Genomic DNA, 11983 nt, shown 5'->3' on the forward strand with positions numbered 1-11983 from the left:
GGGTTAGGGCTCCTAAACAATCCTGTGTTTTGGTTCTTTCATAGATTTGTTAAATTCTTTAGCAAATATGACAAAATCTGCTGGATCATAAAAGTTCATACAGAAATAATGTCCTTTAGTCATTTCCACCTCAGCTGGGCTTTTCTTGTTTCTGTCCAGAAGCTTCTGGTTGATCTTTGACTCCTCTGGACCGGTTCAGTTCCACAAAACATGTTGTCTTTCTGGATCAGACGTGGTTGTTCAGGTTCTAGATGGGTTTAAATCAGGACTTTGGGGAGACCAGTCTAGATCTAGAACCTTCACTGTGAGTTCAGTCAGAGGTCACCATTTGGGACCAACAGTCTCAAAGAGAGATTCACGTGCACTAATGTGCATGAATTTCACTAAGATGCATTTGAGCTGGACTGGTTTCCAAGACAACGAAGCTGGATTAGAAGTGTGGCATCACTCCTCTAAATGTTTCTGCAGCAGACAGATCTTTGCTGCTGCATAAAGCTAGATTTATGTTCAAAACCTTTAAAAACACTGAAGTGATATAGTGCTTAGATATTAACATAAATACATCCGTAGATGATAATGTGTAAATTCAGGTGCTTCTTCTATGATTCCTCTCATTAGTCAGCCTCTGATAAAGTTCCAGCCAGTTCTTTACAGCACCGTTCTCCAGAAATGATCCACTAGAAGCTAATCCAACCTGAACTCAAAGGTCAGAGAAAAGTGCAGCAGCTCATGTAGTATTTTTTACAGTAGTTGTTTTCACGCAGACCTTTTACTTGTAATAGAGTATTTATACATGGCTGAAGTGGTACTTTTACCTAAATATAGGATCTGAATACTTCTGCCACTGTGTACTGTGTATAAAGCGTTGGGTGTTCAGGTAGGATCTCAGGTGTCCTATCAGAGTTCAGGGCCGGACCTCATCTTAGACACGCCTCTGGATCTGACTGGAGTATTTCAGCTCAGAACTCTGAGAACTTTCAGCAGCAGTTAGAAGATCCCAGCAGAGAGAAGGTGAGTCTTTATTTATTAAACCAAATCATGATTTAACTCTGAAGTCAGTTTAATTAAAATCACACTCAGAGAATTTTTTAGGTTATTTCATTTAAAAGGTTTTTAAGACATAAGTTCAGTTTATGTAAGAAAATCTGGAGTAATAAAAAATAATCATCTTATGATGTCTGAGTGGAAGTTTAGAACGACTCCCTGATGTTTTCATTGTTCTCCACTAAGTTGTCCAACAGCCAGATGGATTGATTATTGATTTGTGATCAATAAATAGGCCGAAGTGTTCTGAGTGATGAAGCTGCTTTTAACAGAAGTTTAACATGGAGCTGGTTAGTGTCCGTAAAGGGCTAAAGTTAGACTAAAGGTTAGTTAGACTAAAGGTTAGAGTTAGACTAAAGGTTAGTTAGACTAAAAGTTAAAGTTAGACTAAAAGTTAAAGTTAGACTAAAGGTTAGAGTTAGACTAAAGGTTAGTTAGACTAAAGGTTAGTTAGACTAAAGGTTAGAGTTAGACTAAAGGTTAGTTAGACTAAAAGTTAAAGTTAGACTAAAAGTTAAAGTTAGACTAAAGGTTAGAGTTAGACTAAAGGTTAGTTAGACTAAAAGTTAAAGTTAGACTAAAAGTTAAAGTTAGACTAAAGGTTAGAGTTAGACTAAAGGTTAGTTAGACTAAAGGTTAGTTAGACTAAAGGTTAGAGTTAGACTAAAAGTTAAAGTTAGACTAAAGGTTAGAGTTAGACTAAAGGTTAGTTAGACTAAAGGTTAGAGTTAGACTAAAAGTTAAAGTTAGACTAAAGGTTAGAGTTAGACTAAAGGTTAGTTAGACTAAAGGTTAGAGTTAGACTAAAGGTTAGTTAGACTAAAAGTTAAAGTTAGACTAAAGGATAGAGTTAGACTAAAGGTTAGAGTTAGACTAAAGGTTAGTTAGACTAAAAGTTAAAGTTAGACTAAAGGTTAGAGTTAGACTAAAGGTTAGTTAGACTAAAGGTTAGTTAGACTAAAGTTAAAGTTAGACTAAAGGTTAGAGTTAGACTAAAGGATAGAGTTAGACTAAAGGTTAGTTAGACTAAAAGTTAAAGTTAGACTAAAGGTTAGTTAGACTAAAAGTTAAAGTTAGACTAAAGGATAGAGTTGGACTAAAGGATAATGTTTAGGGTTTTTCATGTTTTCTTTCATTAGCAAAAAATTAAATAATAATATATTTTATATGTAATTCATTTTTATTGAGGCAAAATTTTGAAGTGCTACATTGAAGATATAAAACAGATAAAAACAAAACAATCAGATAAAATGAATTAACCCTCTATGGTACGCACTATGATCCCAGTTGGTAAAAAAATGTTTGGGGTGTTTTTTGTAGTAAAACACATCAAGTAAACATAATTAAGAGACATTTTCAAAAAATATTATTTTTTTAGTAGTTTTTAGGGTTCGTTGCCATATGGCAACACCGTACCATCATGGAACGTAATGAAAACAGAGTTTTGTTTAAAATTGTAAATAACATTTATTTTAAAACTCATGTTATAGTATAAACAATCCCCAGTAGCTAACTAAACTAATAGTTTAATGCAATACATAAATGGAGGCTGAACATGACTGTCATCTACATTTTAAACTCTCTTACTGCTAATACCTGTCTGTCACTTCACTGTCTCTGCCCTCACTGTCTCCACTGTCCTCATTCTCTGGCTCATAGTCTTCATCACTCTCACTCTACTGTGTTTCCAGCAGCTCATTTTTCTCGTCACTGAATCCTTTGTCATCTTCACTATCATCTAGAGGGAGAGCTAGTTCAGCTTTTTCTGTGATTTACCATAAAAAAAATTGCATTCATGCTGTAAATGGAAGAAAGATGTGTCAAATATCATCATATTCAACGTGGAAAGGACTCACAAAGTGTATTATTATAGTTTATAGACTATAGAAGATCAGGGTACACCAGTGCAATTGCAAAGTAGGTGTATAACTAAATACAAAATGTTATCAACATGCCAGGCTAGCGGCTGCACAGTGGAGTAAGTGGTTAGCACTTTGCCTTACAGCAAGAAGATCCCCGGTTCAAATCCCGGCCTGGGATCTTTCTGCATGGAGTTTGCATGTTCTCCCTGTGCATGCGTGGGTTTTCTCCGGGTACTCCGGCTTCCTCCCACAGTCCAAAAACATGCTGAGGTTAATTGGTTACTCTAAATTGTCCGTAGGTGTGATTGTGTGTCTGTACACATTTTTAACATTTCTATTATTTATTGATCAAGTACAGTGCAAGAAACTACATAAAAATGAACTTAACTCGCCTATTATTGAGTGTATATTTTTCCCCGTTGAAAAACTTTGAAAAAAAAACTTTTTTTGGTGAATTTTTAGGAGTCAAATGGTGAGGCTCCTCCCGTCAATGATGTCTGCAGAAAAGGGCTGAATCCCAAACCGCCCCCTACACACTACCCCTCCGTTTGCGCGTTCCCGTGGAGGCTCCTCCATATTAAGGGCCGTCCCAAACCGCGTAGTGCAGAGGGAGAGTGGACTGCTCAGCCCTTAAATAGCGAGTCTGCATCGATGCTCACTCTGGACAACTTTTTCAGGAAGTGCAACGTCCAAATGGAGGAGGAAACAACATATAGATGTAAGTTCTACATGCGTTCTTTATTTCTCCCACGCCTTTTTCACACTGACAGAACATCACAAAAAGAGTGGTGAAAAAAGATAAAACAAAAGAAACAAATCTTCTTCTCGGCTGACGTTTGATTTAATTGTGCACCCCCTGACACCTTAAAATTTGAACACAACTGACAGAATTAATTCATTTATTCATTTGTTGGATCTGAAATACCAGATAATAGGATTGGAAAAAATGTGAGTGAAAAAAAGTGGGATGCGTTCGTCTTCTGGAAGCAGCAGCGATCCTTGTTAGTTGCAACCTGTGCCACAGCGCTACAGCCATGACAGTAGGCGTCTTTGTGTTACCATGGCGATGACGTCTTCCGTTTTCCGGTGAGGCGACAGGGGCGTCCCATTCCTGCCGATCGTATTTATACCCTCCCCCTTCAATAATAGGTGCCCTCCACAGCTGTGAGTGTGACTTCTTTGGAGTGACACTCGGTAGTGGAGGGGGAGTGTGTAGGGGGGGTTTGGGGATTCAGCCAAGGGGTTTCAAACTGGCCTCCAGAAAGTCATGTGACAAATTTAAACACTGCTATTGGTTAACTTAGAACCCCACTTCTTTTAATGCATTGCATCATAACTGGGGATGTATTATGTGTGTGTAGAAAGCTTAAAATGGGGTTGTTGCCATGTGGCAACGCTGTACCATAGAGGGTTAAAAAATAAAGTAAACATGTCGTCCAGAAACATCTCTGGCCAGAAGCTCCCTCACTAGATTTCCCTCAGAATGAAGTCCTACAGGAAACCACAGGTGGATAAATATCCAGGTAAAGAGGACTTCCGGTTCTATAAAGTGTCGTCAGGGTTTAGTTCCGGTGCTGCGTCCAGGTTCATATGAATCCTGGTTCTCTAGTTGGAGGATTCCTGCTAAAATAAAAACCAACGGAATGATGCTGGACTTGTTCATCCAGCCGCGTGCACGCTGCACACAAATGCACGTAGCGAACCAGGACGCGCTGCAGCCGCGTTCACGTCCGACTGGAAAACGGAAAAAAACGCTTCTGACTGTTGAGAAACGCGTTCATGCACCACCAGCACGCACATGAACGCGCGTACGCGCAAAAACACACGCGCACACACATTCACCCATCCAGCTGTAGTTTGTATTTATGTGATGTTTCATTTTCCCGCCGACATGAACGCATCACACAGCAGCAGCGTGCGCACTCTCCATCACGAGGGGAACCGTGCGCGTTCACGAACGGCGCGGCCACGTTTGAATACCGGCTGGAGCCGGTGAAGAGCCGGAAGTGATCCGGTAACGGCAGAAGATGCTGCAGAGTGGATCAAAGTTCTCCGGCCGGAGGAGGACGTTCACCGGGACCGGGACCGGGACCGGGACCGTTTCTGTCTGAGCTGCTCTAAACTCTGACATGACGACGGAATAAAACCTCGGTTCGACCGGACCGGACCGGGCTTTCTGCTGCTCTCACGGTAAGGCAGACGTCCTGAGCGGCTCCGGTTACCGGTAAATAAACGTTTATCTGAAGAAGAAACGGTTCAGTGAGTTTAGGCTCCTCAGTTCTACTCAGTATAAAATTATATATTAATATATAATATAAAGAAATAATACATAAAATAAATTATAATATACAATACTGTATAATAATATAAAACACAATAATATGTAATGTGTTATAGTAAATGTAGTTGACAGGAATAAACCGCGGAGCTGCATCTTCATCATCATCTTCATCTTCTTCTTCATCATCTTCATCATCATCTTCATCTTCTTCTTCATCATCTTCATCATCATCTTCTTCTTCTTCATCATCTTCATCGTCGCAGTGCGGGTAAAAGCTGAAACCTGGAGGAAGAACCACAACGTTTACGCTCCCTGTAGATAGATAATGTAGTTCTGATAATGATTCTAGGTCATATAGTAGCAGGTAAAGGTGTAAACAGGAAGTTTACTCTATTTTGGTGTTTACTCTAACCAGTAAATAGTAGATGGAGGATAATATAGATAATATAATGATTATAATCTAGTCTTGTACTGATCCGTAAACAGGAAGTGCCTCTTCTTCTTGTGGATTCCTGCTGCTGATGTTGATTAAATTATTCCGAACTCTTATGAAGAATAAAAAATCCCTGAAACAAATGAAAAAGTGAATAAATCTAAACTCTGTGTTCAGTAAACCTGAAATAAAAGCTGCTGCTGGGTGGGCTCAGGGTGGGTTTACCTGAGGACAGGTGTGTTTATTCTGTTTACCTGTCCAGGGTTCTAATGTGGTCCAGTTCAGATCATATCAGTAAACTGATTACTGCATTGATTATTGATCATTTGGAGATAAGAGGAATATAAATAAAACCAAACTAAAAGTTAAATAATGAAGGAATAAATACTCAGAGATCCATTTCTCACAACTTCTAAAACATTCATAGTTTCCTGAAGTTTCCCTGATTGTTTAACATGTGAAGTATTCTGAACAGACATCATCGAACCCCTAACCTCTTCTAGAACTACTAACCCTACTACCGATAACCTGTTGTATTATTTATTCTTTTTTTTTTTTTTTTTTTTTAGTCATTACCAGCACATGCTTAGATTTTGGGAGTTTAGCTTTTTTTATAAAACCACAGAGCAGATCTGGACTAAAGGAGATGTTCTAGATGATTCTCTAAATGTCTGCTATCAGCGCTTTAAGATGGCATTAATGTGTCCTTATATTACCCATCTGTTATCTGATTTATTATTTTATCTTTTAGCGCCGAGCTTCGAGCGAGAACTTAAACCTCAGCAGGATGTTTTCAGTCCTCTGGCACCCCTAGTGGAGGTTTGCCTGTTTAACAGCCAGAATGGATGGAGACGTTTGAAGGATATATCTGATGTGTGTCTGAGGCATTAAGAGATTTACAATGAGACATTTGCTCTGCATGAACTCAGCTGAAGGGATCACAGATGTTTACAGGAGCAGCTCTGGAATCAGCTGTTTCCATCATCATCACTTTTGAGACGCCGTTCTCAGCGTGTCAGCAGCAGATAGAACAGAATAGAATAGAATAGAAAGCCTTTATTGTCATTGTACACGGGTATACAACGAAATTGGGAGTGCTGCTCCATTTGGTGCTTGGAAAAATATATAGATTACAATAAAGAAATAAATAAAAATAGAATAAAATCCGATAAAAATACAATAAATACAGTTAGAAAGAGCGGCAATTATAGAAAAAAAACACAGGAACACGACATGTGGGCTAAACACTACTAACACTAACACTAACCCTACTAACCTTACTTAACTCTACTAACCCTACTAACACCACTAACCCTAAGCTACCTGAGGGTGGACCTTTCCATGCAGTTAAACATTTCCTGGTACTGAATTTCCTGTTTGTCTGTCGGTTACGTTAAACTAAGGAAGTAGAGTGATAGTTAGCAGGAGCTCATCAAACATGACAGAGAAAATGTTGCTGTTTCTGGTCCGACATCCAGCAGCTTTGACTTCAGAAGGACGTTTCCGTGTTCCTGTGTCCAGGTAGCCATGAGGGGGACCAACGCCCAGCGCTGTCTGGGTCCAAACCTTTACTCAGAGTTCCTGATGGCGGCTGGGGATGGGTGGTGGCTCTGGCTTTTTTCCTGGTGGAGGTTTGTACCTACGGGACCCTGAAGAGTCTCGGAGTCTTCCTCCAGGATCTGATGGAGGAGTTTGGAGAAAGCAACAGCCGAGTGTCTTGGATCATCTCCATCTGTGTCTTTGTCTTTACCTTCACTGGTCAGTGAGCTCTATCACCTGGGCTTTCTGCTTTTAGCGGACTTTCTACAGACGTGGTAATAAAAAAGTACTAAATGTACCTGCAGATGTTAGACCAGGAAACAGGGACATGTCGGAGTCCTTCTACAAACCAGACACGTTTGTCTTCATTCACATTACAGGACTTTGTTGAGGATTTGGTTTGGGTTAGGGAAATGTCTGCTGATGCTGACCTGAAGGCATTATTTACTGATGAGATTAATCCAAAATTTCATTGACATTAAACAGCATGTAATGCGTTTTTTCATCTTTTTCATCCCTAACAGGTCCCAGTTTTAGTTTATTAGTTTTATAGCTGGTACCTGCAGGAGAACTGGTTGTTTAAACTTCGTTAAACGATGATGTTAGTAAATCCTGAGTGTTCTTCCACCCTCAGCTCCGTTATCAACCGTCCTCAGCAACCGCTTCGGCTATCGCCCGGTGGTGATGATGGGAGGATTCCTCATCAGTCTGGGAACAATCAGCTCTGCCTTCACCAGCTCCATCAACGAGATGTACGTCACTACTGGCATCGTCTCAGGTACTGCTGCTGGACCATGTGTTTGGTAGACGAAAGGACTTCTAGTGTCCACAACAAAAACTGTTTCCTCCAGAACTGTCCAATGAGTGAAACGCCTCTAAAACCATCCAGGAAGTCTGCTCCACTATCTGAACCTTCTAGAAGGATTGACAGCAGGACAACCTGGAGCAGCTAAACGTTCCCAAAAGCTTGAAGTTCCCTTTCAGAGCAGCTTTGATGGAACAGGAACTAGACTGATGAACTCGTTGCTGTAGTTTATATTAACATGGTTTTTTGTGGACAGGAAGCACCGCTAGATCCCCCACTGTCATCATCTGCTGGACCTCAGCTACTTCCTGTCCTCTCCTGCCTCTGTTTCTGGTCTTTACCTGCCGTTCGTCTTCCAGCAGCTGTACCTTCCTGTCCTGATCCATGCCGTCTTCTCTTCTGTCTTATTCAGGTCTGGGCTACTGCCTCACTTTCCTCCCACCGTCACCATCCTGGCCCAGTACTTCTCCAGACGTCGAGCCCTCGTCACCTCCCTGGCTTCCTCTGGAGAATCCTTTGCTATCTTTGCATTAGCTCCAGGTGAGTTCAGGCAGGTAGAATCAGTTCTTCCTGTTCTGGATGTGGTTCTAATGTTAGAATAAGAAATGTGTCAGTGGTTTCTTCGTACATCTGAACATTTATTCTGAACCAGACTCTGAACTTTCCTCCTCTTCTTCTTGCAGCTCTCACTTCTCTGAAGCAGCACATTGGCTGGCGCTACTGTCTGGTCGTTCTGGGAACGGTTCAGGCCTCTGTGATTGGCTGTGGGCTCCTCCTTCGTCCAATCATCATCGAGCCTCCATCTGTGAAGGAGGACGGTGGGTCACAGGAAGACTCACTCTCTCTGAAGCAGACGGTTTACGAGCTGGAGAACGAACAGACCAGAACCTCCATCAGCTCGGGTGCATCTGGAGGTTCAGAGGACTCGGGGGTCACCTCCCTCTCAGCCTCCAACGTGGACCTGAGGACTGCAGGAGCAGAAGTTGAGGCTCTGATGGAGGACCAGGAATCATCTCCTCCACTAGAGAAGAACCAGGGAGAGCCGGTGGAGGTGGAGGCAGGTCCTCTGAAGCCCTCCAGCCCTAAACTCCTGGACTTCTCAGTGCTGAGAGATGGTGCCTTCATCTGGTACTCCTTGTTTGGACTGTTTGCTACGCTGGGGCTTCTTTGCTCCTCAGCTCTTCATCATCGAGCTGAGTAAGAGCAGCGGCGTGGACTCCATCGTGGCCTCCTACATGCTCTCCGTCATGGCTGTGGCTGAGATCTTCGGCCGCCTGTCCATCGGGGTGGTGCTGAACCGGGTCCGCTGCAGGAAGACCTTGGTGCTGCTGGGCTGCGTGGTTCTGCTGTGCCTGGTTCTGGTGGCCTTTACCATCGTGTGGGACCTGTGGGGTCTGGTGGTCTGCTGTGCGCTATACGGCTTCTTCATGGGCACCGTGGCCTCCACTCACATCCCCCTGCTGGCCGAGGAGGACGTGGTGGGCATTGAGAAGATGTCCTCCTGTGTGGGAGTCTATGTCTTCATCCAGAGCTTCGCTGGACTGGCTGGGCCACCTCTAGGAGGTAACATCTCTGCTCCTTCCACTGTCCTTCTGTTTCCCTGTGGAGATCCTAACGTGTCTCTTCTGTCCATCCAGGTGTGTTGGTGGACCTCACTCAGAACTACGGTTCTGCTTTCTACTCCTGTGCTGTGGGGATGGGCCTCAGCGCCATCTGCCTGGCTCTGGTGGGTCCGGCTAAGTCCGGTCTGTGCCAAAGACCAGGCAGAAGCAACGGCACTGAAGAACAGGAGAGAAGATCTCAGGACGGCGACCAGCCAGACTTTCTGGAGGTGGACCTGGTTCTGGAGGGCAGTCCGGCCCAACAGACCAGGATAAGGACCAGAACCTCCATCATGTGAACCCCAGCAGGACTCAAAGGACAAGAACATCCAGTCAGGAGGTCCAGATGTCCAGAACACCAGCTGGATCCAGATCTCAGGGGTCCCTGTTCACTTTACCGAGCTTAGGAAGGAACCAAAGAGGTCACGTTGTTTAGGGTAGAACTCATTAACATGACGGAACCAAAGTCCTGACAGCAGGGTCTAAACTCTGATCACCAGCTTTAGTTCCTGTCTCCTTCAGAATAAAACGCCTCACTGGTAGAACCGTCCACAGACCAGACTGAATGGAAACAGAGATGAGTGCAGTAGAACCCAGAACCAGACTCCTGATCTGAACCATCCTCAAATATCCATAAATCGTATAAAACATGATTAATATATTCAGATTAAACTGAGCTAATCAGCCGAGAGTTCAGGTTCAGTCTGAGTGTTTCACTGTTTCTGCTTCAGTCCGTGTGTCTAGTCTTTAACTAGCATCAACAGAACAGAGACTAGAACCCTCTAGTCTTTAACTAGCATCAACAGAACAGAGACTAGAACTCTCTAGTCTTTAACTAGCATCAACAGAACAGAGACTAGAACTCTCTAGTCTTTAACTAGCATCAACAGAACAGAGACTAGAACCCTCTAGTCTTTAACTAGCATCAACAGAACAGACTAGAACTCTCTAGTCTTTAACTAGCATCAACAGAACAGAGACTAGAACCCTCTAGTCTTTAACTAGCATCAACAGAACAGACTAGAACCCCTCTAGTCTTTAACTAGCATCAACAGAACAGAGACTAGAACCCTCTAGTCTTTAACTAGCATCAACAGAACAGACTAGAACCCTCTAGTCTTTAACTAGCATCAACAGAACAGACTAGAACCCTCTAGTCTTTAACTAGCATTAACAGAACAGACTAAGAACCCTCTAGTCTTTAACTAGCATCAACAGAACAGACTAGACCCTCTAGTCTTTAACTAGCATCAACAGAACAGACTAGAACCCTCTAGTCTTTAACTAGCATCAACAGAACAGACTAAGAACCCTGCTAGTCTTTAACTAGCATCAACAGAACAGACTAGAACCCTCTAGTCTTTACTAGCATCAACAGAACAGACTAGAACCCTCTAGTCTTTAACTAGCATTAACGAACAGACTAGAACCCTGTAATGTTCATGTTCCAGGTCTGAACCCAGGCGTTAGTGAAGGAAACATCGAGTAGAAGTTCCAGATATTAAACAGTTTAACGCATCCAGGCAGAACGTGATTTAATCAGAACCGTTTTAACTAAACATTAAAAAACATCCTGAATCTGTTGACCTGAAAGGAAGAAAATTTACAGAAATTAAAGTTCATTGTGTCAAGTAATAAGAGGAAGCAGAGGGAGTTCTGGATGATAGAACTGTTTAGAATGTTTCCTGTTAGCGTGTTCAGGATCATGTGTTCATGGTCAGCGTGTTTAGAGTTAGCGTGTTCATGGTCAGTTAGCGTGTTCATGGTCAGCGTGTTTAGAGTTAGCGTGTTCAGGGTCAGTTAGCGTGTTCATGGTCAGCGTGTTTAGAGTTAGCGTGTTCAGGGTCAGTTAGCGTGTTCCATGGTCAGCGTGTTTAGAGTTAGCGTGTTCAGGTCAGTGTGTTTAGAGTTAGTGTATTCATACATGTTTAGTTCTTAGATAAACGTCTGGACGTTTCAACACGTCACTGAAAAGTCCACAGTTTACCTGAAAGCTTCGAAGCATGAATGATGGAGTTTACTGCTGCTGCAGCTGGACCTTCTCATGTTCTTGTTAGAACATCTCGGTAGATGTTCTAACAAGAACATGTTAGACTCCTGATGTTCGGACAAGATGCTCCCTGAGCAGCTCACTGATCCTGCTTCACGTTGTTCTTCTGTTTCATGTTCATGAACTAAACATTGACTGAACAGAGATGAAGAACCTGATCTGGTTCCGTAGAGAACATCTGAACAACCTCCACACTTCACTTGAAGTTTAATCACAAGTCTTTGCTTCATCACTGGATCTCCTTTATTTAAAATGTTTGGTTGTTTTTTTTTAGAACTTTTTTCATTTTGAAGTTGAGTCCAGGCAGGTTCCTGTCTGTTTACTGCTGAACCACTTTCATGATTGTTTTAATAAAATCTGCAAAATGA

The 11983-nt window shown here is 42.4% G+C and overlaps 1 protein-coding gene and 1 long non-coding RNA gene across 2 annotated transcripts; both read left to right on the forward strand.

The window, feature by feature from the left end:
- Positions 1 to 974: 974 nt before the first annotated feature.
- slc16a6b (solute carrier family 16 member 6b) lies at positions 975 to 10812 on the forward strand. The gene is given in 8 exon segments (XM_051940925.1): positions 975 to 1011; positions 7142 to 7378; positions 7794 to 7937; positions 8377 to 8397; positions 8400 to 8504; positions 8648 to 9123; positions 9125 to 9527; positions 9602 to 10812. Coding segments are annotated over 7 exon segments (1488 nt in total). The 5' UTR covers positions 975 to 1011; positions 7142 to 7302; the 3' UTR covers positions 9865 to 10812.
- A 170-nt stretch (positions 10813 to 10982) lies between these two features.
- On the forward strand, positions 10983 to 11983 carry LOC127531506 (uncharacterized). Its single transcript, XR_007938606.1, has 2 exons — positions 10983 to 11409; positions 11459 to 11983. It is a non-coding gene; the product is annotated as an uncharacterized LOC127531506 (long non-coding RNA).

This window comes from Acanthochromis polyacanthus, chromosome 21 (assembly GCF_021347895.1).
Source record: "Acanthochromis polyacanthus isolate Apoly-LR-REF ecotype Palm Island chromosome 21, KAUST_Apoly_ChrSc, whole genome shotgun sequence".
In the NCBI taxonomy this organism is placed as follows: Eukaryota; Metazoa; Chordata; class Actinopteri; family Pomacentridae; genus Acanthochromis; species Acanthochromis polyacanthus.